The following is a 26,055-nucleotide window of genomic DNA, read 5'->3' on the forward strand; positions in this document are numbered from 1 at the left end:
TAGGCTTATTTCTTCTGTGAGCTAACATGTCTTGGGTGTCGTACGGATTACTATCTCAAGTGGTATGGAAAATATCATAATTATTATTTACGGTGGAAACTGTCCCAACTATTTGTGTTTGGCAACATTAATCCTGTTCTGCCATTAAATATCTGAAAATTTGAACCCACTTTGTCATTATTGTGAAGTTCTTCTAAGAACTATTAATATACTAGGGCCTATGTAACATGGGCAGTCCATTTTCTAAGCATTCTGCGATGTATTTGAATAGAAATTTATTTCAAAGGGAAATTTGGAACTCATTGCCATCTGGCAACTGATGCATTTTTTCGATTCGAAAGATAGAGACCCACTAAAGTGAATGGGATCCTGACTTACCATATTGTACTCACGTGTAGACACATTCAGACACTTTTTTTGATACCGAATGACAAATTTATACATTTATTCTGTTTTCAGTTATTATTTGTATTGTTTATGTGATCTTAATGCATATCAACTTCCCTATATACATTTTGTCTGTATTTTGCATGTATCATGATCTAAAACATTTTAATATATATATAACCTCAATGTATGGAATAAGCTGTGTGGACATGTTTGTGTATTGGTTACATGACACTTTGTATCAGTTTGGATATACCATTTTCTTAACAGACTGAGATATAAGTAACCCCCAAATCTCTGGGATAAGGTTTCATTGATTATCATTGAGACATAACTAAGACGTTGTGTGAGATCAAGGAACTACATGAAAATATTTTTACTACATGTTATTGTTTCTTCTATCTATTAGTAGTGTCAACTTCGTAGTTCATACTTTCTGGCAATCCCTGGCTTATGCCAAACCATATTAAAATTTTGGTTGTGTATTAAATCCATTATTTATTGGGAACATATTCAGTGATAGATATATTATTCTACATATGGTTCATTGTGGATTGAATTTTGTGTTATTTTGAAGTATTTAAAATTTTATTATTTTTATCTGCAGGATAGGGAAAATATAGAACGCTTAGAAATTACGGGAGTTGGTGATCCATCAGGTCGGGGCTTAGGTTTCAGCTATGTCCGTGTTGCTCCCAAGGCACCGATATCAAGTGCAGTGGTGAAGAAAAAGACAGCTGTTGCTCGAGGAGGTTCAACTGTCACTGGAACAGATGCCGATCTTCGCAGATTGAGCATGGAGGCTGCACGTGAGGTGTGTTTATTTTACACGAACAAATTCCTGGTAATGTTTCTTGAGTAAGTCCTACAAAATTGGCCATGAAGAAATTGATGTCTGTTACATTGATTGGGGGTTATACAAATCATCTCAGTTGATGATCACAATTCGGAAAAAGTAACAATGGAATACAACTAGAAAATACTGAGAAGCTAAACTACAAATCACAGTGGGCATGTAAATACCTATATTTCATAATGCAGTGTTACTGTACTATAGCTGCATTGTTGCTTGTTAAAGATGAACGTGACCCACCACCTGCATAATTTAGTATTCGCCCGAAGCCTGTAGAGTTCCTCCTTTATCTTCGTGCAGTGTTTTAAGTCAGTAAGATTCGATCTTTTTATGGGTGGATATAAAGTTTGAATTATCTTTGTTGAGTATGATTCATAAATTTTTGACATGCTGACCAAAAAATAGAAGAACTCTTTTCTCCATCCTCCTCCACTTGTAGCTTTGTTTTCTTGATATTTGGATTTCTAGACCACAAATTGAGGTTTTAACATTTTACTTAGCTCACCTTTTGAAACTCTGAGAGTCGAGATTTACATATTAGAAAGTGTTCTGTGATTTGTAATGCCTGGGTAGACATTACCGCTTTGATGTGTTCCACTCAGCATTTTGGTAACAATAGCTTATTATCACGGAAATATTGTGCAACCTGAGGTATCTCTTTCCCACCACGCTCTAGAGATGTTAGAAACATCTAGAAGAGTCAGGAAGGTGTTGGAACATTGTGCTTTTATCCTGGAAAAAAAATCTAGAGGGTTCTTTTAATGTACCATTTTTATCGTTGTCTGCTATTATGTATAGTAAGAGTGTTTTAGATTTAGGTTTGGGAATTTTTCGGAAAGTTTTCAAGTTGTAGAGATAGGTGGAGTATGTAAGTTTTTTTCTTTGGTCAGCTGGACTTGAATCCATGGTCACAAAGTTGCATTGCAGCATGTCATCCAAATGAGCTATGGGTCTACATCTTCAGCATATAGAAGTTGGGGAGGATAGTTTATTTTTTAAAAATGTTGTGTATGTTGCGCCAAAAACTATTAAATTGTGTCTTCTGAAGAAAACTTTGCCCATCCTGTTGTTAGCAGTTACCTACACCATTTTGTTTGCTACCTACACCATTTTGTTTGCTAGTTTCTCTGTAGGATGCAAGTCAGCAGTCCATTGTATTTCTTACCTGTAGGAGTGTTTCGAATTTCTAGGTTCTCCTTAAATTCAATGTCCCCGAGGAACAGATTGCAAAACTGACTAGGTGGCATAGGATTGCTATGATACGCAAGCTTTCGAGTGAACAAGCGGCAGCGGGGGTCAAGGTTGATCCAACGACCATCAGCAAATATGCCCGTGGACAGCGTATGTCCTTTCTTCAGCTTCAGCAGCAGACCAGAGAAAAATGTCAAGAAATTTGGGATCGACAACTTCAGAGTCTTTCAGCTGCTGACGGTGATGAAAACGAGAGTGATTCTGAAGCAAATAGTGATCTGGATTCCTTTGCTGGAGACCTTGAAAATTTACTGGACGCAGAAGAATGTGGGGATGGCGAGGAAGGTTTCTATGAATCTAAGCATGAAAAAGCAGATGGTGTTAGGGGACTCAAAATGAGAAGGCGGCCCTCCCAAGCCCAAGCAGAGGAGGAAATTGAAGATGAAGCAGCAGAAGCAGCAGAATTATGCAGGATGCTCATGGATGGTATGGATTATTTGGTTCCTATTTGCATTTCATGAATATTTACTTGTAAAAAAAAAAGATTTCATAAATTTTTCATATATTACTGTTCTAGTCTGATCAATGGTCTGGTGTTTTGGATGGGTTGTGCCCCCAAAACTTGACCAACTGGAAGATCTTATGGTAAAAAACCTAAAAAGAATACCGTAAAGAAAAAGAAGAGAAGAAAAGGATCTGAACGTATGGAGTTTGAAAAAAATGATTCGAATTAGGTTAACTGAACTTATGGTTTAATGAATCTTAACTTACTGCAAAATGAGAAACTTACTTCAACCACTTTACACTTAAAGTGGAAATTGAAGTTATGGTTTCATATATCTTAACTTACTGTGAAATAAGAAACTTACTTGTAAGATATATTCATAAGCAATTCTGCAACTTGAAGACACTTATGTTCCTGGTTGCTTCCATATTATTAGCCTTTTAATTTTTCCTCCTTATGCACAGATTCTCAAAAAAACACTTGTGGTATCCTAAGTACTAGACTTATCATAAAAAAACATTATTTAGGAATCAAAGATAGAGTTATTATTTGAAAACCGTGGTTGTGGTGAGTGCGCCTCCTAAAACTGCTACACTAAATCACATTATGGTAATTTTAATATCCATAATTGATGATAGTTCATGAAGGCCAAAACATTGAATTCTACCCAAGGTGTTAAATTTTTTATGTCGGGGTACATTTCGAATTCCTGGGAGAAGCAAATTTTGGGGAGATTTTCAACGGTGTGAAATAATGAATTTTTTTCAGGGTAGTGATGGAAATATTGAGAATTTTTTATTTAATTTCAGTAAATGCTAAAGCAATCACGAAAGCACACTCCAAAGCCATAAAAAATAATAAACAACTACAATGTGGAAAATGGTTGTCCTTGGCGTTTTGTTACACATCTTATCAGATATCTACTCATGAAATTGATCATAAAAATGGAGTTTCCTTGTGGATAAATAGACCTATTTTTCCCTATAACTTGGCACTTGATGAACGGCCTCCTGCCTCATGAAACTGAACTTCCTTTTTAATCCTTGTATTTTTCTCTAATCTTACCTTTTTGGAGTCTTATCATTTGTATTCTCAGTTCATTCAGATATATTGTGCACTGCAAAGATTAACTATGAGCTATTAGATTCATGCATCTTTATCTTCTGAAAAAAAGGAAAAAAAAATAGTCTCTTCATTTGTACTCTCAGTTCATTCAGGCATATTGTGCTTTTGCAAAGTATTTTAACTATGAGCTATAAGATTCATGCATCTTTATTTGTTTCTTAAAATTTTAATTTGTGACACTCTGGCCTTCACGCTTAAATTTGAAAAAAAGAAGTAAAATACTAATGGTTTTATCGAAAAATAATATAATGCTCAAAATGCGTGTAGGAATCTGTTTGAAGGGACAATGTGGTTTGCATGGGTTTGAGAAATTTTGAAAGTTCAATTTCCCATGATTTCAAAAAAAAGAAGGAAATAATGCAATTTTAAAATTTTGGTGGTAATGCCTTGTTCACCTAAAATGAATTGTAATTTTGCTTGAAATCAATGTAGATGCCTGTCAAATTTGTACTTGGAGAAGGGAAATGTTTCCTAAATTATGGAAATTTAATACCTTGATTCTACCATTGGGGACCCCCTTCCTGTATTTAGGGCCACGTAAATATATAAATGATAGGTTACATAAATTATGGGGCTGAGTTATTTCCGTAAGGATGATATTAGATATGCTAAAAAATGTTTATGATTTAAAAGTATTTATAAGATAATTGTATGGTTCATGTTTGGACCTTCAATTTATAGAATTTTGAACATTGCATGAATTAATTGCTCTCTTTTCTTGAAAATGTTTCTTCAATGTTATATAATTCCATAGGCTAATGATATACAAAGAAATGTGCTACCTTACTCTCTTATAGTACTTCCATTGAAGATTCTGTAAATTGCATATTTCCACTAAACACAATTGCTCTATAAACCTTTAGCTATGGAAGCACATTAGATTAAATTGGTAGATGATATTAATGCATATCAATAATATAACAGAAAGAGTGTGGAGATGCCACTTGTAATGATGGAATAGCTTCTGACCAACCTATATTAGAGTGAAAATAACTGTAGAAAAAATTCTCTTTATTGTTGATTTTGAATTATTTTCTTCAGATGACGAAGCCGAGCGGAGGAAGAAGAAAAAGACCGGAGCTGGGGTCCGGGATGGTGGATTGGGTTGGCAATCAGGTTTTGGTTCTGAAAATGCTGAACAAAACAAGAAAAATAGTACTATTGCTAAACCTGGTGGATCATTTTCATCTAAGGAGAACATCATTCGTGACCCAAAGGAGGTAACAGTATGCCCCTTCTAATTTCTGCTTCCATGCTGGATCTCTCGCTTTGATTGCTTTTGTATTATGTTTGCAGTCCGTTTCTTCAATATATTTTAATATGAATTTAAGATGCATTTTCTCGAGTAGGCAAATTCTGAAAAAAGTAACATGCAAATTTTACATTTTGCTGGTTGTAGGTGGAAAGTATTCTTGCTAAAAGATCTTTGTCTGGAAAATCAAAAGCGAAAATGGGAAAGAATGATATTGTTCGTATGGGCGTACTGAAAAAGAATACTAAAGCATTAGGAGATGGATTTAAGGTAGCTTACAGGTTTTTTTATTCTCCTTTACTATGTTCACATATGAATCGACTGTTTAATAATTTATTTACCAGTAAAATGTAGATGATTTTAGTATTTCTTCCATGAACTTGCTAATATGATTGGGAACTTAGCTAAAAAAAAAGGCAAATATGATTGAAACTATAATCACTACTACAAACACAAGATGCATTCTTTTAACTCGGGTGCTGGTGATCCCTTTGAGGGTTGCCTTCTTGTGTCATGAATTTGTTGTTGGCGGGGTGTGCCGAAACAATGCACTTTTTTTATAGATAAGCTGTGCGCCTGATGCCAGTATTGGTGAAAATTTGGTGTTAAAACTCATCTTATATTCCAAATCCAACAGGCAAGAAACATTCTATGGCTTATGGAGCCATATACAATAACAGGCTTAGGTTCTAAATCCCAGTTAGTCATACCAAAAGGGGAAACGACATCCAGAATGATATGGTTGAAGTGGCACACCACGGATCAATTTTATAGAGAAGGTGCCTCTCACCTCTGCGAAGATTCAACCAAAAATTTCTGATTCCCTGTAATTCTTGGTTCGGATCTTGAGCCTGTCTGTATCAATGGAAATTTCAGTTGAATCACCTGCACCAGTATTGTGCTTGTTTTTTTTTTTTTTTCAATAATTGTAAATTTATTAAGAGAAGAGAAAAGCAAATACTGTTGGTGCTTGTTTCAGCAGATGCTTTTACACAATGATTTAATTTCCTTGCCAATTATTAGTTGAAGGAAATTGTAGAAGTTCAGTGTTTTTTCTTGTGAAACTTCTGTTCCAATGTATTTTTTTCTTCTATTACCTCAGGTATTGCTGCCTATAATGACAATATTATAAACAGTGCTTCTTTGTGTTCATGAAATAGCAATGCGTAATATATGCAATTCATGTAAGAAATGACCTCTGCTATCAATAAAAATAGATTCATGAATAAGTATAGAAAACTGCTTTTTTAAGTGTTTAAAATGGAAGTTGGAATTAAAATCACTTTTTTTTTCATATCAATATGCTTTAGAAACACTTTGGAGCTTTCCAAAACAACACAAAGCCTCGAAGCATTGCATTTGATGTATGTATAACTTTGTAAAAAAGCTTTTTTTGTTTTGTTTATTTTTTAATGGTTATTTTATTATCGAAGTATTGCATTTGATATGTTTCAGTATGTTTTGGAAACGTTCTGAAACAATTGAATTTCAGTAAAAGATTTTTTCTGTCTGTACTGATATGATGTGAAACATACCAAAATATTCCAAAACATTGCAATACATTTGAAATTTCGTGACGTTTTGTTCCGGTATGCGATAAAATTGGAATGTGCAATGAGGGTGCGTCATAAAAATAATGTTTACAATTAAAAGTGTCTGACAAAGATTTATCATCTATTTTAAAGTGTCAGGATAAGATAGATTGCTGTTGCATGTTAAGTACATCTGGTTTTTCTTTTTCCAATGGGTAAGCTGGACTTGAATCCACAGCCCCAAAGTTGCATTGCAACATGTTAATAATTGGGCGATGGATCCATGCCCATCTGGAAAAGTTAAAATTGCTTTACAAGCAATATATTTCCATAATCATCTTTCATATATTTGTGTATTAAATGCCTGAGGTTGACCCATAAATTTTATCTCAACTATGATAAGGTGGTTTTCAATAGAGGTGTTGTAGCTTTTGTTATTCACGTTCATCTTGAACTGGAATTAGTAATGATATCTCATGTTTTTCCCTGTAAAGTAGTATCTTATTATCGTAACTTTTTTCTCGTTGAAACTAGGTTTTTAAAGAAAAGAAACATACGGATAAACCTGTGCGGGAAAGTTTTGTCTGTGGAGCATGCGGTCAGGTATGTGAATTTGGCACCATTGTTTTTCCTTTATTACGAAAACTGTCATAATAATGCCCATATTGACTTTTATCCTGGTAATGGACCAGCTGGGACATATGAGGACAAACAAGAACTGCCCCAGGTATGGGTGTGGGGAAGATTTAGACATACAGGTCGAGAGCACAAACTCAGAAAGAATATTTGGGAAGCCCAACTCTATTGATCCAAGTTCCCAGCACCAACAAAAGACTCCAATGAAGAAGTTAATGCCTAAAGGTGCGACAAAAATAGCTTTGTCAGAAACCCCAGAAAACACAGAGAAAATAGGATTAAAAACAAAGATCCTTCCGTTGAAGCTAAAATGTGGGTCTGCTGACAAGCTTCCTGAGAAAATTACACCTGGGGGCACCACCCTGAATTCTGAGAAACATGCTGTTATTGATACTGAAACTGGTACTAAGCATACTGCTAAGATCAGTAAAATAATAATTTCCAATAAAGTAAAACCTGAAGAAATCCAGATTGAACATCAGAGGCCCTCTATTGTGATACGACCACCTATGGAGGCAGACAGGGACCAACCTCGCAAGAAAATCATTATTAAACAGCCAAAGGGTATTATTAGTGTGGACCAGGTCAACTCAGGTCCGCAGGAGGAATACAGGAAAACTAAGAAGATGATCGAACTGTCAAGCTTTGAGAAACACAGAAAACAGGAGAACAAACGATTGGCTGAAGAAGCAGTAAAGAGGAAAGTTAAAGAGGAGAGGCGATTGTGGGAAGAGGAGGAGAAGAGGAGAGAGGCAGAGAGGATGAGAGAAGAGAGGGAGAAGATTTTTGAGGAAGAAAGGAGGGTGCAAGCTGAACAACAAAGATTAGCTGAGATTAGAAGGTATGAGGTTATGCGGAGAGAAGAGGAACAGGAGAGGAAGAAAGCGAAGAAAATGAAAAGGAAGAACAAAAAACCCGAGATGAGGGATGAGTATTTGGAGGAACCAAGGTCAAGCAGAAATGACCGAAGGATGTCAGAAAGGGACCGGGCTGCAAAGAGGCGACCTGTTGCCGAGTCAGGAAGGTATAGTGCAGAATATGCTCCACAAACGAAGCGTCGTAGAGGGGGTGAGGGAGAGGTACTCTTCTTTACTTGCTTTTTTCCAAGTTGCAACAATATTCTGTTTACATATTGGATTATGCACGCATTGATAGAAGAAATGTAATTTACTGCCTCAGAACCACCAATAGTTTTAGTGCCCCTCCAATTTAATGTAGTTGTTCACCTTTTTTCTCTCTCCATATTTCAAGTTAAAAGAACCTTTTTTTTTTTTTTTTTTGGGGGGGGGGGGGGGGGAGAGTGAAAATTATGGCTTGAGACATGAAATAGACTACATTTGTTTGCACAAGTATCCTGTGTACGAGGGTATCATCTGCTGTCTATTTTCTTTTCTTCATCTTTATTCCATTTTAAGGGACTAGGTTGAATCTACTTTAAAACAATTTGTGTGAATACAGTATTTTAACAGGAACCAATTCATTTGATGCGATTGTCTTGAGAAACTGTTTTGGGTGAGAAATGCATGGTCATTTACACAATTTGAAGGATTGAATATTATGATTTTATCGATGAGATAAAGTTGACTGTTTATCTGTGATTATAATAGTGCATACTTTGTGTTCTAGTAAACTTTGGCATTATAAGATGGATTATTTATAGTTTACAAATATTATTTTAAAATGAAATGTTTTAGATACAATTTTGGTAACTAGTTAAGGTAAGTGTGTATACATTTTACTAATTAAAGATCTCAATACAGTTCTCTCACAACTTTTATTCTGATTCAAATTTGGAATTGTAGACCATGACTATAAAAACTTGGCGTGTTTTCAGTTTTATGAAATATTGTTGCACTTCCACGAACAGGTTGGTTTGGCAAACATCTTAGAGGGCATCGTGGAACGGTTAAAAGATGAATATACTGTATCATACCTCTTCCTAAAACCAGTATCGAAGAAAGAAGCCCCGGACTATCTGGACATCATCAAGCAGCCTATGGATCTCTCCACCATCAAGGAGAAGGTGAGGAGGATGGAGTACAAAAGCAGGGAGGACTTCCGGCATGACGTGTGGCAGATCACCTTCAATGCTCATGCATACAACGATGGACGTCACCCCTTCATTCCTCCCCTTGCAGATCAGCTCTTGGAGTTATGTGACTACCTGTTGGATGAGAACGATGATTCTCTGACGGAAGCTGAATCTGGTATTGAAAATAGGGACACATGAGAATATAAGAAAATCTTAATTTAATAGAGCGTGCCCATTTGTCTCCAAGCCCTGTTTGTTTCTCACTTTTTTTTTGTGACTGGGCTTAATGTAATTGGATGACTCTGGGTTCAGCTTCATGCATGTATATAGTTATCATCAGCTATGCCATATCCCGGAAAATATCAAGTTGCATCACTTGGTCTCTCTTTCCATATTTTGTCTTGTTCCTTTTGAGTGAACAGACTGAATCCTCCGATCCTTCAGTTGTGAGCGCAAAAGTTCAATGCTGTATCAGGGAGATGGTCCATTCCTTATCTGGATAGATGGCTACTTTCATTGCAGTGTTGGGTCAATCGAGATCTTAGGTTGTGACTGAACTTGTGAATTGTAAATTAATTCGGTCTTTTTATCCATGTAATTTGTTGCTGTTATTAGATACGTTGCTGTTATTAGATACTAGAAGAAGAATGAAAAGTTGTACCAATGAGGTGCCAACTATCTGAGGCTGACTCCCAAATTTATGGTCTGTGTGCAGTTTTGAAGTTGTAGCATTCTCCTTGGTTTCTGGTGATATGTCGAATTTGCTTATTGATCTACTGATTTTCCATATAAAGAAAACATTTTATTGACATAAATAGCCAAAGGAAAGTAGGTGGATTGAGATATAGTGAAGTAGATATGAACACAATTTGTGGTAATAAGCCTACAAAGTTGACGTGACAGGTTGGTTGTGCTTGAAGGTCTGATCATGATCAACTTTTAACTTCATTGTAGAGGGTGATTTTCTCCTTAAGCCCATTGCTTCCATCTGGCTATGGCTGCGTCTAACCATTGTTTAATTTCTATGTTGGTTGCATTGTCTATATTGAGGGTCTTGACATGAGCCTAGTAGCTCCTCGTCTCTTAGACCTTTCTGAACAGTTGCCCCACAATGCCACCATTGCCAATTACCTAATTACCTCACCCTAGCAACTTTCCAGACTCTAGGGAAGCCCATCTTGCCACACCACTCTAGTGAGTAAATAGCCTACTGTAAGGAATCTGCTCAGCCGACTATGGCCTATGTTCTGTGAGCAAACAAGTAGTCCGTGCTTCAGAGAAGTGAGGTACTAATAATTGAGGACCAATCACCTTTCCTTAGGCAGGGAAACCAGCCAAGCATCATCCTCAATGAGGAGGCTTTATACCCTAGGAATGTTATATACTCTCTTGGACCTCAAGACAATAATTCATACTCTCAGATTGGTCACCTATTTTGAATTGTTGAAACAAAAGCCTAAAACATATGTGCTGGGATGATATTAGCAGCACTTTTTTTTAGGGTTAATAAAGTATTAGATTGGGTATTTACAATATACCAAAGATCATGGATGCATAATGGTAAGGTTTTGATTACATATCTGTCGGTGTCTATTGGTCAAAGACTAACTCTAAAACCACACAACATGGGCCCAAGGTGCATCTTTGTCTCTTGAGATCCAATTTATTGACGATGACTAATATGCCACAAAACTTTACAATTACATAGCTTGCTTTTACATAAATTCTAACCATAGGCGAGACAAACAATAAGAGATGAAACCACAATCAAAACCGTACGCAGCCAAACCAAAGTTACGAAGGTAACAAAATTTTGAAATATAGGAACTTCCACTAGATTTACATGCAATTTCCAATACACAACATTCTCTTCCTTTTCTGGTGCATTTTAATTGAGAGAGAGACCTAAACAATTTGGCTCATTTCTTCCTATAAACCGGCAAAATGTTGTACAACCTAAACTCTTATTTTACAATCTCCTAATAATAAGTTTGAGCTGTTCTTTCCTTGGTGCATCTTCTCATTGATACACCAGATTTCATGTCCAAATCTTTACACTTGCCTAATTGCTCCAAATCACTCTCCCTACTACTACTACTACTACTACTACTGCTATTATTACTATTACAGCTTAGGCTTGCTAATTTTCTACAATGTCTATTTGCATCAGAGTACAAAAATTCCAAGCTTTTATTGTCTTGCAGACCCTCTCTCCTGCTGCTATCTACAGGTACCTTCGTCCAACCTCCATCAGCCTTGACAGCCGGATCCACCTTGTGAGTTGGATACCCACTCATTTCATTGGAACCTGATACATACCTATCCGATATTGCCAAGGGTGAAGATCTTGTGAATGAAGAGGATAATGAAGAACTGTCTGAATCCTCTGCATCTCTCAAAGGGCTATTCCAACCACGTCCTGCTTCTCCAAATAAGTAATCAATGTCATCTGTACTGGCCGAGTCCCTGGTGCTCTCAGTACTGCACGATCCTTCATCAGAACAACTGAGAAGTGAAGAGTTGTCACTTGAAGAGTCTGCTTTAGGAATCCGTTGCCATGGATGTAACCTCCCATCGAACAATTCTGAAGATTCAAAACTAGCTGTGCCATTCGAAGTTGCCCAATAAGGGTAATCTTCTGGCCTCCTGTGTGAAATAGAAGGGCCATTCGTAGTAGAGATGGGTTGTGCTCTGGAAGAAGTACCCTTTCCGCTGTGTCTGCTACCTTGCTTGATTTTTCCATCAGTGGAGATCATTGCTTTCCGTACCGAACTTGGGGCCCGTGGTGAACACCTACCAATGAGAGGAAAAACATTTGTTTGTGTTCTAGCAATCAAAATGTAATTAAATATGGAACAAAAGAGTAAAGCTTCTAGACTCTGTTACCTTGCATAGAGGAGCATGTATGCCCCTTTTGATAAGACCGTCTCACGCTCCACAGGTTTTACCTATAAACCCATTACCAGCATTATTGTCAACTTCTTTAAATTTCATTTACATTGATAGTAGGAAACAGGCAACAATAATGTAGATCAAAGGAGACCTGAAAATGATCTAAAAATGGCCGGTAGTACATCACACAAAAGATTCAAGAACCCAATGAATTGATGGCCCCACCTATTCTATTACCTAAAAAGAACGCAAGACAATAATCATAACCAGCCAAATGTGTATTTTTTTTTTGTTACATTTCTTCTTTTTTTCATCTAGATTGTATATCCAGAAGAATGTGACATATCAGATGATTACAAGATCCAATAGGGACAATTTGTTTTTTTTTTTTTTTTTTTTTATGAGTGTAATATATTGAAAACGAGAGAAAAGAGTTTACAAAGAGGCCGAGAGAGCCTCATGAGGGACAACAAGAAGACGAAAAGCTACAGCGTTAGTGATTACATAAAGAATTCCATCTAAAAACAAAATCATCAAAAGTAATCCTCGCAAATTCTATGTTCTGTTTATACTACAGGTAAAGGAGGCCCAAGATCTTCAAGAAACCTGCATGAGAGGTTCTAATCTTACTATTGAACACCCTGTTATTTCTCTCGTTCCATACAATAGGGACAATTTTCAGTCCAAGAGATCTCCAAGATAAGAAACATTCACCTTTATGTCCCACATATTGGTTTTTATGAACATGTGCCTTAAATTTCCACTAAAATGAATCTGAAAAGACAAGGTAATATATAGGACATACTGTGCCCTGAAAAAATAACCTGGACCCATTCCCGTCTTTGGTTTTTTATGTTTTTGGTGTACAAGGTTTTTAAGGAATTTAAGAGTGATTTTCTGGAGGACTTCATGGGTAGAGGGGAATGAGTTTGTAATTTAGTCCCTAAGTAATTCTTCATGTTGTGGTCTTGCCTTTCAATTCTCTTTCTCTGAAAATATAGAAGAAAGGGGTCTGCGCACCGATATCCGCCATAAAAGGTCCAAGCCATAACAAATGAGAAGCTATACGACTCAGTTCAAGCATAATGACTCTGATATAGCTGGCTCTTTTAGGTACTTGAATATTTCCCAGCTGCTCTGGTGCATTTACCGTTATTGCCTCTGTAAACATGGTCGCTAAATAATCCCAACGGGTTACATAAGGCAGATATTGTATAATTGTTCGATTTTCTGCAATTTTTTCCATTCCTCTGTGTAAATAACCCAATATGGGTTCACAGTCAATAACATGTTTGCCCTATTTGTTGGTCATCTCGACCACCACCTTAATACAATATGCATTTATTATCACACAAAAAACCCTAACAACTGAAAGGAATGCATATCTAAAGGAGATAGATAGGTGATACATATGACACATACCGTGCTGTCATCAATCTTGAACCACTTCCCCTGGATGTTCCTAACATAACAAACGTAGTGCCCAGAAAATGCAGCATTCATGATATCCAAGTGAACCACCACTGCGTAAAGCCTGTATATAGGGGATTTGTCACTTGTTCCACTCATAAATGGGGCCAAATCCAGGATCTCTGGGAACTGGACTGATTTAGTGAGCTTTCCAAATTTACCAGTCTGTCAAATATGCATAGAAAGAACAAGCATTAATAAACCAAGAATAGCTAGAACAGCACAACCCTCAATATGCTTTTGAAGAATCACCTGAAATCGCTTTAAAGTAATTGTAAGGACGTTGGGAGCCTCCAATACCGTCAACTTCTTTTTGGCTTTCTGGTAAGATTTGCATCTGATTGATTGAAAAGAAAAAAAAGACAGTTCAGGAAGAGGTTATATACATTCAGCCATGTCAAGAAAAGTGATGGCACAAGCACTCATAATCTCAATGCCAAACCATCCCATGGAAATTACACATTAGGCCAATCAAGAAGAGGGACAATGAGGGGGCCAGTACAACAGCTGGGAAAGCAAGCATTGTTGGAATGGTGTTTTTACCAGTATTGAATGATCACTTGCACCATACAATGATAATCTTTAATGAAAATTGCTTGCAAATATATCTTTTCTAGCATAACCCCCCCAACAAAGGGGTTGAACTAGTGGCAAGCCGAGTCTTGCAAATCTCCTCAGGAAGGATAAGTCAAGTGTTCAAAACCCCACAAAGCAAAGAATTCCTAGGGGCCACCCTCCATGTAGGACTTTCCGAGGGGGCGGTGCATGTGACCATGGGATTAGTCTCACCCAAAGGGTGGGAAAACCCACGATAAGCAAAAATAAAAAATCTTTTCTAGCATAAAAATAGTGATCCCAACTGCAATTTCTTGCACCATACAACAATATTTTAATGAAAGAGCTTGCAAATATATCTTTCTAGTATAGAAATAGTGAATTTAAACATAAAAGGACCATGGAAAAGTAATAGATGAAAAAAAGCAAAAGTTTTTGGCACAATCACACATTATTGATAGAGACCCAGCACAGTCCATTAATATTCCTCCCAAAACCAACAGAATTCAAATAACCTTGGCCTTCGAAGTGGAATAGGAGCATGACAAGCACAAGGGCCAGATGGGACTGCAGTGGAGTTGTCGGCAGATGGCATACATAATAAAGAGGACCCATTCACAATAAATCATAAACTACATATATTTTAAGATAAATATTAGAAAACTATCTTGATCATTGTGTTGACATTCATACAATGAATGATGCTACACAGTAAACACAAGATTTTTTTTTAATTTTATTTCACAATAAGTGCACTTAGAACAATATAATTGACTATATTGGTGTATGTTATTTTTCCTGAGATATGTTTGAGGCTTCAAATTTTTTAACGGTTTAGGAAAAAAATTCAATCAAGAGCTGTACAAGATGGCAAAAAACCAACCTGTTACACTGGTACTTATTCTCTCCATCCAATATTTCAGTAGCCGTAAATCGTCGAAGTGCGTCTTCAAGAGTTCCAATGTCTCCCTCTATCTCAACAGCAAGATCCATCATCCGTTCATGCCGCTCAGACTTCCCCTGGCACTTCGTGCACTTTATCTGCAATTTCCAGTTATCATGTTTATAACAGTTAATCACATTCCAATAACAGAAACTTATCACGCACACATAGTTGAAGGTACATGATCTTCTCAAAACATGAACAACCTTAGATCGGAGGTAACCCCCAAATATCATGCCTATAAGAGTAGTTTCTTCGGCCAATGAGCCCACTGATTTTACCCCAGCTTCCTTGAGGCAAACCGATTGCATTGTATCAATAGCACACCTACAAAATCATACATTAATTAAGAAATGGTATACAAGAAGCTACAAAATCAACAAGATGGAAATGGAAACAATGTAAAATCATCTAATCAGTTCTGGCAGTGTTGAAAAGCACAGCTCACCTGAAAAATTCATGGGCATCTTCTTCTCTCCCATGACCAAGGTGACTCCCAATGTGTTGTAATTGAGAGAGTATTCCGATTGGAGACACTGGCGACTTTCCTTCCTTCTCTTTCAGTATTAGACCCTCAAACTCACAAGTGAAGCACCAATCATTTTTTGGACCTAAGGGAAACCAAAGAGAGCGTCTCAAACAGATTAATCCAATAACAGACAACCCATGAATCCGTAAAGGAGATGAAGAGAAGAAACATACATGCTTTAGAATGAAGTCCTTGAAGAAGATAAGCAGTAAGAGGTCGAGTAAATGCCAGGCACTGGAGCACAACATTTGCATAACAGCTGCAGAAAAATAAAAGTAGAGAAATTAAACACACCATGAGAAACTCATAACTTGCTATTGAAACCTTCCTGCACCAGAAAAAAAGATATACACTTAATGCAGATTACAATCAGGGAAAAAAACAGGACTGAATTTCGCAAAGGAGTGTGTCAGCAACATTGAGAAAAGTCAAATGTTACTCTACAGATATGACAAGGACATTATATGAACACTTAAAGGTGATGGGAACTATGCCTTTGACCCCAGTCATTCAAAACCACATACTTAGGAGGTGTTTGGCAACAAAGAATAATCTGAATAGTGCCAACCTATATGAAACCATATTAAATTGTGTATGTATCGACCTTTGATTTAGGTGTGCATAAAACGTGTATTAGGTGTCCACCTATAGGAGCACTGAATGTGTTTTCAAAAGAAACTGGCAAAAAACTCATAGAAGAACTAGGACCTATATTTCACAATCATAATCTTGTCTTGTTAACTTGTTCGGGTCAACGGAAACATTGAAACAAAACCAAAGTATATGGAAACATTCAGGATGTTATGAAACAAATTATCAGAAGGCTTCAAAATGTTACAAAACATTTATTAATATTCCAAAAAAGCCTTTTTTATACATAGATAAAATTGGATCCAGATGCTCTGCTGATTCAAAGGTATGAGAATCAGCTAAAACTGATTTCAAACTTTTTCTCAGCTGTTTCTGAAAGAAAAAAAAAAAAAAACAATGGTGGAATAAATGTACCAGTTTGCATCGCCATGTTGCATGAGACAAACCAATATATAATATAACTTGACAAAATCAACAGAACCTGAATAAGGTGGTAGGATAAATATTAAATGTACCTGTTTGTATTTTTTTTTGATAATCTGATGCCCCACTCTGACATTACCCCCCCCCCCCAATCACAGAACCATAGATCATATGCATCGGGATACACAAGAAAAGATTTATGGTTCTGCGTATCCCGGTTCTCTGATCAGGGCTTATGTCAAAGGGGGGCATCAAAAAATCATTATGCGTTTTTTTATTAAGTAAAACTTATTGCAGAGAAATGTACTGGTTTGTATTGCGAGATAAACCAATATATCAAAACTTACTGAAACCAACCAGAACCTATGTACAATTGGAACAAAATCAATTTTTATTTATTTTGACAAAGGAAAAAAGATAATGAAGGCAGGGAAGGTTGAGGTGACCCACCCAAAACAAGGAAAGATAAAAAGCCAACTAAAGAACTGAAATGTTAAACAATGATTTTTTTCATTCTAGCATACCAAAATAATGATACATTTGGGCCAAAATATTCAAAAATAGAACACTATTCTGAACCACGTTCCTTAGATATGTTATGTAAGAATGGGATTTGATAGAAGTTGGAAAAATGAAAAGGCAAACATGAAGTATATGTCCCAAAGGATATGAAATAAATTTTACCAAGAAAAGATAACAGATGGAAAGAGGGGAAGGTAGTTTGCTTTTGTTTTTTTTGGTTGTTCTAGTTCCCCCTCGAGGACTCCTTGTCCTCCCATTAATAAATCTCTTTTATTTATCAAAAGAAGGACAGAAAGGGAATAGATAATGGAAAGTTGAGAACATAGATGCATCCAAGAAGTGAAAATGAATTAAATCAAAAGGAAAGAAAAGTTAATTTTTAGGTATTCAAACAAACCAGCAGTTCAAGCATGTCAGATTCTACATCTCATATCCATTGCATGAAATACATAGCTAAATACTATGCTGCAAATGATTTTTAGTGGGTAGGGAAATAACTTGCATACTTTTTTCACTCCCAAATAAGATATACCTATGAAAAGGTTAGGGCATAAAAACTGACTAGCAATAATACCAATAATACCAGAAACAAGAACAATAGTTTACCACAAAACAAGTAAGCAGCATTAGAGCACCAAAAATAGTTTACATGGCAGAAAAGCTCTCCCTAAGAATACAAAAATATCCGGCATTCTAAGCATACATCTGGTGCATAGACCAACTGCTTTCCTTTGAATTTAGGATAAACATGCACCATTACATAGCCTCGGCACAATAAAGTTAAACAAATATCTCTGTAGACCTAATAAAAAAAATTACCAAAATTCTAGCACTCATATTATATCTAAGTATCATTATAATAAAAATACATAACAAATTATCTACATAAACAGGAAAAATCCTACATTACCTGTTGCCACAGTTTGTAAGACCACATGGGTGCAATTCCTCCTTGTTCCAATGATAAAGTTTGATGAACAAATCATATGGAAAGAGCATCTGAAAAGAAAGATTGCAGATTAGTGCAACAAATCACAGTGGCACTGAAAGGTAGATGCCATACTCCAGAAGCAAGGAAATAAAGTTGAAGAAAAACCTTGTAATTATATTTTTCAGCACTATCACTTCCAAACCCTAATGGGTAGTGTTTTGAAAGTTTAGCGACTTTAAACTGGTGAACAACTTTTCGTACTGATGTTTTCAAACCATTACTAACATTTGGTGAACTTGCAATCTCAGATGAACCAGCAGGCACTGTATGCACACTATCAACCTTTGAAGCATTCACATTTGGAACAGAATATCCTCCAGAGATGGAAGATGGAAGACCATTAGATGCACTAGATGATAATGATCTGATTCCTTCAGGCTTCAACAGCTGTGAATCACTACTATTGTTATTATCGGCATCAGCTGACCTTTCAGAACTCATGGTTGGTGAGATCTTAACCAAAGAAGCGTCCGTAACCATATTCTCTGATAAAGAATTTCCATTAACAAGTTTTCCGTTCCCCGAGGTAATTGGATCTGCATCATCAGCAGATACAAGATTCTTGGGCTTGGGAAGTTGTAAGTGTGAGTTAGGAACAGCAATCTGAGGCACTTTAAATGAAAATTGTAAATGAATCTTAGAATCAGATAAAATGCCATTGTCACCTTCACTAAAATGGACTTGGAAGAATCATCATGAACATCGTTTCCACCAATTGAGTCAAGAGTTCCCTCCCAGAAATCGGAATGGATTGCAGAAGTTTCAGAAATTTTAGGCTCATTAGGGCCAGCACTGGATGATCCACCGTCAACCACTCCAGCACTACAATTGGATGTCGTTTGCTTTAATTTACTTGAAGAAGAAAAATAATTTACAGTAGTGCCCAATGTAGTAAACTCTGAAGGTGGTGATTCAATTAGTCCCGAGTCATTAACATCAGTAGTTTTCTCAACCCATTAAGGAGAATATTCTCAGATAGCGGCTCCTCTATCCTGTCAGGAGTGCTTGAAACAGGGATCCCACTGACAGAAATGTCAACTAATGATTCCTCAGTGATGGAGGATGTAGAGAAGCCAACTACCGATGAGTTACTTGAAGATTCAGAAATGATATCTGCCCCTTTGGTGTCCATGTTATGGTAATCATCGTCCTTGCCACTTGGGAATTCAGGAGAGCAATTGGATTTAGATAATACAGGTTCCTCGGGGAATGTCTCAATTGGTTTGGCATAAGAACTGCCTCCGACCTCAGCATCATTTCTGAAAAAATCTTGTTGTTCTCCTTGTGATGTAGCCTTCTGATCAGAGTCGATTCTTGGATCATTAAATTGGATAGTCGTACTTGGAGGATGGCATTCTTCCTTGTGACCTTGTCTCCAATGAATAATCTGACACTTACCAGAGCTGCAACAATGCAAACTCATAAGTAACTACTACAGGCAAAAGATTTCAAATAATCCAAAAAGGCCAGACTAGTAGTTGCAACATGTAGTACGTTGATATGATAGTCCATACCAAACAAAACAAATGATAGTCCATGAATAGGCTTATAATAAACATGTAAATGCACCCAGCAAATCAGTGTCCACCATATCAATTATAATGCTTCCAAAACACATGCCAATACTATCATAAAGTTATCTGACAAGAAAAACTACGACATCTTAAATGTAAAAGTTAGGAAAACCATATATTACAATGAATCTACTCGTATACACATCTAGACAAGAATCAATAATTTTTCAAGATGGTTATGGTAGAATTTATTATGCAAATTTGTTAGTTTGAATGTTTGCTCTCTAAGTACCCCTCATCACAAAAGTATACATAGTAACGTTAAAGAGTCATTATTACATTTGCAAGCCGTAAATACGTTGGTTCAAATGTTTGCCTCTAATTACACCTCATTGCAAAAGATTATAAAAATGGAAGATTAAAGAACTGAGCACACAACGGTACTGAGTGATTGCATAATGAACATAGCCAGTGAGGTACAAGATATAACCAAGTGCATAAATTGGATTAAATGAGGGATACAATAAGTATAAGAGGAGTTATACCTTTTAAGATTAGACAATCAATAACTAGGATCAGAATTTCAAGAAATGGGAGCCAATGTTTGTGACCAAAAATTTCTCAAACAAACTCAATCCCCAATTCTTGAGCAGCACAACCATTTTTTGAAAAGTATAAAGTTATTAAAACCAAGAAAAAGATACAAAGCCGGGAGGATGAGAAATCCACCAGAAAACAAGCAAAAGCAAGGGTGAAAAGAAAGAAAAAAGGCAAATAAGAAGCCCAAAACAACAGCATGAGGTGGCCGAATTACAAGGACCAAAGCTCATCCCATCTAAACACGAAATCCTCGAAGAACAATCCTTTGAAATCTTCATTTTGCACCAAAAGAAGAGGAGGCCAAGAATTTCCAGAATTACGTCTCTCGTGGATTGCTCTTTTTTTATTTATAAATAAAGTAGCACAACTTTCTCATTGTATTTATAAATACCAATTTCCAATATAAAAATTAAAAAAAAAAAATTTCTATTCTAGAAAAAGACCTGGAATGTCAAATCATGCTAACTTCTTGTTTCTCAACTCCTAGTAAATGAACATTGGACAGAAATGCTCCTCTCTTCCCTGTTGGGTTTTAATTTTAAACCAATTTAAAAACAAAAAAAATTATTTACACTTACATTTAATATAGTGGACTACGGACTAATGAAAACCCTACCACCAACGTGATTTGATTACTCCTATATGGGTATGGTTTTAAGACTTGCTTACAAGGTTAGTTGTCATTGTTTTTTTGGTTTCAAACACATTGGTATTGTCGAAGAAAGAACGAAATGCAATATAAGCGAACCCACTCCCAAGATTTAAAAAGGCCAACCTCATCAAGGCATGCACTTAAGGCAAGGTGCCAGCTCATTGCCTTGAAAAGAGAGGTGTATGCCTCTATTGGTAGAGGCCTAGAGGCTATAGCATCAAACACCAGATGATAAACCAACCCATGCATAAGAAATATTTTTTTTCACCCAAAATGCCCCTCCTACTACCCTTCTATTCCTAAAACGATCTTTTATTGGTCCAAAATTTTTATATCCATTGACCTTTTATTTAAGAAAAAAACACAAATCTTCTTACTCAGGTTCTAGTTTTCTCATTGTAAGAAATTTAGTTTAATGAATGCAGGGGAGGGGGGTGTGGAAAATAATTGTAAATATAGTCTTCTGCTTCAGTTTACAAAAACATGCAAAATCTCATATCTTTCGTTTATTGTTACTTTTCTCTTGTTATTTTCATTTGGTATTGGTTAGAAGATGGCTTTGATTGGAAAGCAACAAGATGTGGATGAAATATAATGGTCCCGACTGTAAGTATGGGGGTTGAGGTTGAAGAGCCAAAAAGTAATACATTTGAATCTGATGAAATTTTTACAATAGAACTACTAAAGGAGGTGTAAAAAGGATGAATTACCATCTCTCAGGTAATTAATAACAATGTTTCTTGTCCTAGGGTACCCAAAGATATCAAGAAAGAGATAAAACAATAACAAAGGATACAGTTAGCACAAGAAAATTTTGATTAGATGGATAATCTGAGAGTGCCTATTAAAAGATGCAAGTTCTACATGTGGTATAGGAGGCTTTAATGTGTCACTTCATCTCGAGGAGTGGTGAACCATGGACTGATTTGTTGTTGTTGTTGCTGTTGATAATGAGGGAAAGGGGGGGCAAAAACAAACACTGCCACACCCCATAACACCAAGACGCATGTGAATCAGTATGATTGGATATAGAGCAGTTCTTATTTGAGAGTGGGATTGCATTTAATGTAACCCAAAGTTATACTCAGATTTTGAAAGAAGTGAAGAATGTTGATAGTGCAATGGATGAGATGAAGAAGATTTGGGAGGAAACTATGGTCAATATTACGTCCTGACACAAAGTTGATCAATTCTCTTGTTGAAAATCTAGAACGCACCTTTTTTTAAGGCGTGTAGATGAATCAACTGCAAATGAGGATCACAATTGGTGGTTGTGTGGAGCAAGGTTGATTCATAAAAGGGATCGGCTATGGGTTTCATACAGTGGGTGATGGACATTGCCAAAGAAGGGATAGCAATGAAGTAGGGCGGAGAAAGAGAAAAGTACAGGGAGATATGGCTTATAAAAAAAGAGAGTACGGGGAGACATGAGCAGCTATTGATGAGAAATGGGATTTACATATGCATCGCCATTTATATGTCACAACATATTTTCAGGACCCCAATTTCAGCATGTGATGCGTGTGTGTGGGATGAATCAAATCCTCATTGAATTTTATTTGGCCAGGACCGCAGACAATTATGTATACTTCATTGATGAAACACTGAATCGTAGACAAATTTCTCTTGATATACGTTGACAAAACCATCATCATCCAGAAATCAAATTGGGCATGAACAGCTAATGGGCACGCTAAGGGAGGACGAGACAAATTCTAAGTAGAAACATCAATAATACCACCACCATTAATGGAGTTTGGGGACAAGGTTTTTCTTGCTTAGTCAACCATTAAACCACTGGAACAAATAGCTAAGAAGAAAAACAAAGATACCCAGAAATTGTGAACTCCATAAATCCCCATATGTAGATTTTTGTTTCCCATCTGATTGATAGGCTTTGTAGATTCAAATTTCTAAGAAATCAGAAAGAAAAAAAAAAGTTCTTTTGAAAAGGATATAGGAATTCGATTAGATGGGTTTATGAGAAGGATTCAAAGACATCAAACCCTAACTTTGATTAATTGAAACAGAGGATTATTTCAATTTCGAGTTCAGTTTGAGAAAGATTGCAATTACTACTCCACAAAGAGAGGAGGCGAATATTTCTTTTACAAAAGATGGTTAATTTTTTTTTGTGTTTTTTCACATTTACGGAGTAACCAAGCACTTGGAAAATATTGCTTTAGATTCTACCAAGCAGTCCACTTGGAAAACGATGTAAACTTTCTTAGTTGTAAAATTCTGTAAACACAAAACTTTACGTTTGTGAAGTTTTATGATGCAAACAAGCAGGGCCATAGTGAGGCAATATTCCGTGTTGTACAATATAAACTTTTAAGTTGATTTTGCAATTGTAGTTACTTATATTCAATTTAAATCTGAATAAGTCTCTTCAACTATAGAACCAAGAAGAACGTTATGCACAATCTTTCGGTTCCCCCTTGTTTATCCCATTTTTCTATTCAAATTAAATAACTAAATCTCTACATTCAATACTAAACAAAAATGATCAAACTTCCACATGAAACCAAATAATACATATATGTACCAAATACCAATTTATAAACCATAACTAAGAAAAAGAAATCAAAAACCTAGAATTCAATCCACAAACTCAATTACAGAGAGGGATTTACCAGTAACGAACTGCCTTGCATCGAGAGCAACGAGTGGTAGTGGGGCAATAACACAAAGCACACTGAAACGGCCGAGTAACCGATACAGCAACGGCACGGTACTCGAAAGTGGCCTCAAGCTCGGCCCTTGTTGCCTCTTCTGACGCCATAGCCATGAGACGTGTGATCTCCTGCTTCCTGGCCACCGAATTCCTCCATTTTCGTCGAATTACAAAGCTGCTAATTAGAACTAAGATGAAGAAGAACACTCCAATCAGGCCACGAAACCCTAGATCCACAGTTACCAGCATTTAATGGGCCCCAATGATTCATCCAAATGTCTGAACCTAACTACGCATAGATGAATCTCTGGTAGTGAAGGTGGTGGTGATGCACGTATCGATGATCAATGGATCATGTTGCAAGCAATGATGACGTGCAATTGAAGCCGTCGATTATTGGTACATGATGATGGTGATGATGAGAAAAGGAACGGTTGTGATCGAGCGTGGTTTTCGAGGAAATAAGGGGAGGTGGAAGAAGAGGAGGAACGAGAGAGATGCAGAGTTTGTCTTGAACAACAAAAAAAGAGCAATAGTGACGGTGGACGTTACAGGGAAATCCGAGCATACCTGAGATCGAGATTTGGGGGTTTTTAGTAAGAAAAATAAGAGAAAGAGAAATGTAAGAATATCGAATGAAACAAACTTGAATTAGTAACAATATTCTATGATGATTCAATGTTTTGGGGTTATTGAATTTCAACGCATTTATACACTAGAAAGCGACACGTAGCCTCACGAACTTACAATTTGTTGACCTGTTAGTTTTCGTAAATTCTTTTTTTTTTTTTTACGCATAAATTTAGAATATTTATACATTAGAAAAATTTTTACTGCTCACCAATTACCATGGACTTTCAACGCATTTGTACATTAGAAAGCAACACATAACCCCACACCTTTTCAAATTGTTGACTTGTCGAATTTGGATAATTCTTTTTCTTTAACTAACACATCAAGTTTAAAAATAAATAAATAAAATATTTTACCATGGAATTTCTAAGAATAAAAATGTTGAAATTCAAAGGTTTGACATTACAGAAATCAAATTTGGATTTATTTCAAGAATTATAAACAATGATTTTGGATTTATTAACAAAATCCATAATCATCAAAAACTTTAAAATATTTATATGGTTGTTGTGATTTGAAAGTTAAACAAGACAAAAAAAAATTTAGTTTAAAAGGTAAAATTGACATCCTATTCCATAGTTATTGAAAATAGCAATTTAATCGATTGATCGGGGTGCACATAAGAATTTTTTTTTAAATGAATAATTTTATAATTATAAAAAAAAAAAAAAAATCACCATTTAATTTGTTTTTTTTTTAAGTGCAACAAATGGTAGAGTAAACATTTCAACCAAATAATTTTTAAATACAAGGTAAATTTGGGAATGTGATGATTGGAATTTCAGTGGCCCGGAAACATGACATCAGTAAGGTAATTAATTGATATTATTTAATACGTTTTAATATATAAGACTGAAATCGTTAAAAGTTAGAAACGCTAGTCTAAAGTGTCGAGAAGCGTGAATTCTTCGCTTATCAGTTACCAAATATTCCATCAAATAAGTGGTACGTGGGACCGACCCATTTTGTGGACTAGCGAAGTCTCTTTGTTAGACTAGACCAAGTAACGTGCAAGAAGGAATCAACGGTAACTTAGTCGCGCAGCCAATGGGACCCACTTATCTTTATCTGGGCCTATTTGCATATAAAATCTATAGGTTGAGATGAAATCAACCATCGAGATATCTAATCTCTATTAAAAAAGAATCGTGATGAATGCCTGCGATTTTGGTATGTGGCAAGGACAGATAATGATAGATATTTTTCATCGGGATACATAGAAAAAGATGTGCGATTCTATGCCTTTGCCATGTCATCCAATAGCTTTTATCATTATTCATTCAAAAGAAATAATCGTGATGAATGCACGAGATTTTGGTACACAATTGACGTGACAAGAATAGAGAATTATATAATTTTTTCATTGGGATATACAAGAAAATATGTGTGATTTTGTACTCTTACCATGTCATCCACGTACCTAATCGTGTATTCAAAACCACGTGATTTTATCATTATTTGTTCAAAAAGAAATGAATTGTGACGAATGCAAGCGATTTTGGTACGTGGTTCACGTGACAATGAAAAAATTATTGATCTTTTTCAGTGGG

General features: G+C 36.1%; 2 protein-coding genes across 2 annotated transcripts in view; one reads left to right on the forward strand and one right to left on the reverse strand.

Annotated features, from left to right (window-relative positions):
• LOC147407187 (transcription initiation factor TFIID subunit 1-like) overlaps positions 1–10,289 on the forward strand; it is a 51,769-nt gene extending 41,480 nt beyond the window's left edge. Inside the window, 7 exon segments of the mRNA XM_086432592.1 lie at positions 995–1,201; positions 2,431–2,917; positions 5,103–5,281; positions 5,461–5,583; positions 7,380–7,448; positions 7,538–8,560; positions 9,349–10,289. Coding sequence (XP_086288718.1) covers positions 995–1,201; positions 2,431–2,917; positions 5,103–5,281; positions 5,461–5,583; positions 7,380–7,448; positions 7,538–8,560; positions 9,349–9,711 — 2,451 coding nt within the window. The 3' untranslated portion in view covers positions 9,712–10,289.
• A 1,010-nt stretch (positions 10,290–11,299) lies between these two features.
• UBP16 (ubiquitin-specific protease 16) lies at positions 11,300–24,518 on the reverse strand. Its single transcript, XM_086432593.1, has 12 exons — positions 23,832–24,518; positions 19,349–19,832; positions 18,535–19,119; positions 18,349–18,437; positions 16,076–16,161; positions 15,822–15,984; positions 15,580–15,700; positions 15,314–15,471; positions 14,128–14,212; positions 13,828–14,040; positions 12,400–12,461; positions 11,300–12,306 (listed from the first exon to the last, which is right to left on the reverse strand). The coding sequence occupies exons 1-12, from the start codon at positions 24,119–24,121 to the stop codon at positions 11,493–11,495; spliced, it is 3,150 nt and encodes a 1,049-aa protein (XP_086288719.1). The 5' UTR covers positions 24,122–24,518; the 3' UTR covers positions 11,300–11,492.
• Positions 24,519–26,055: the final 1,537 nt, after the last annotated feature.

Source organism: Akebia trifoliata, chromosome 3 (genome assembly GCF_017979445.1).
Source record: "Akebia trifoliata isolate Shusen 1 chromosome 3, ASM1797944v1, whole genome shotgun sequence".
Taxonomy (NCBI): domain Eukaryota; kingdom Viridiplantae; phylum Streptophyta; class Magnoliopsida; order Ranunculales; family Lardizabalaceae; genus Akebia; species Akebia trifoliata.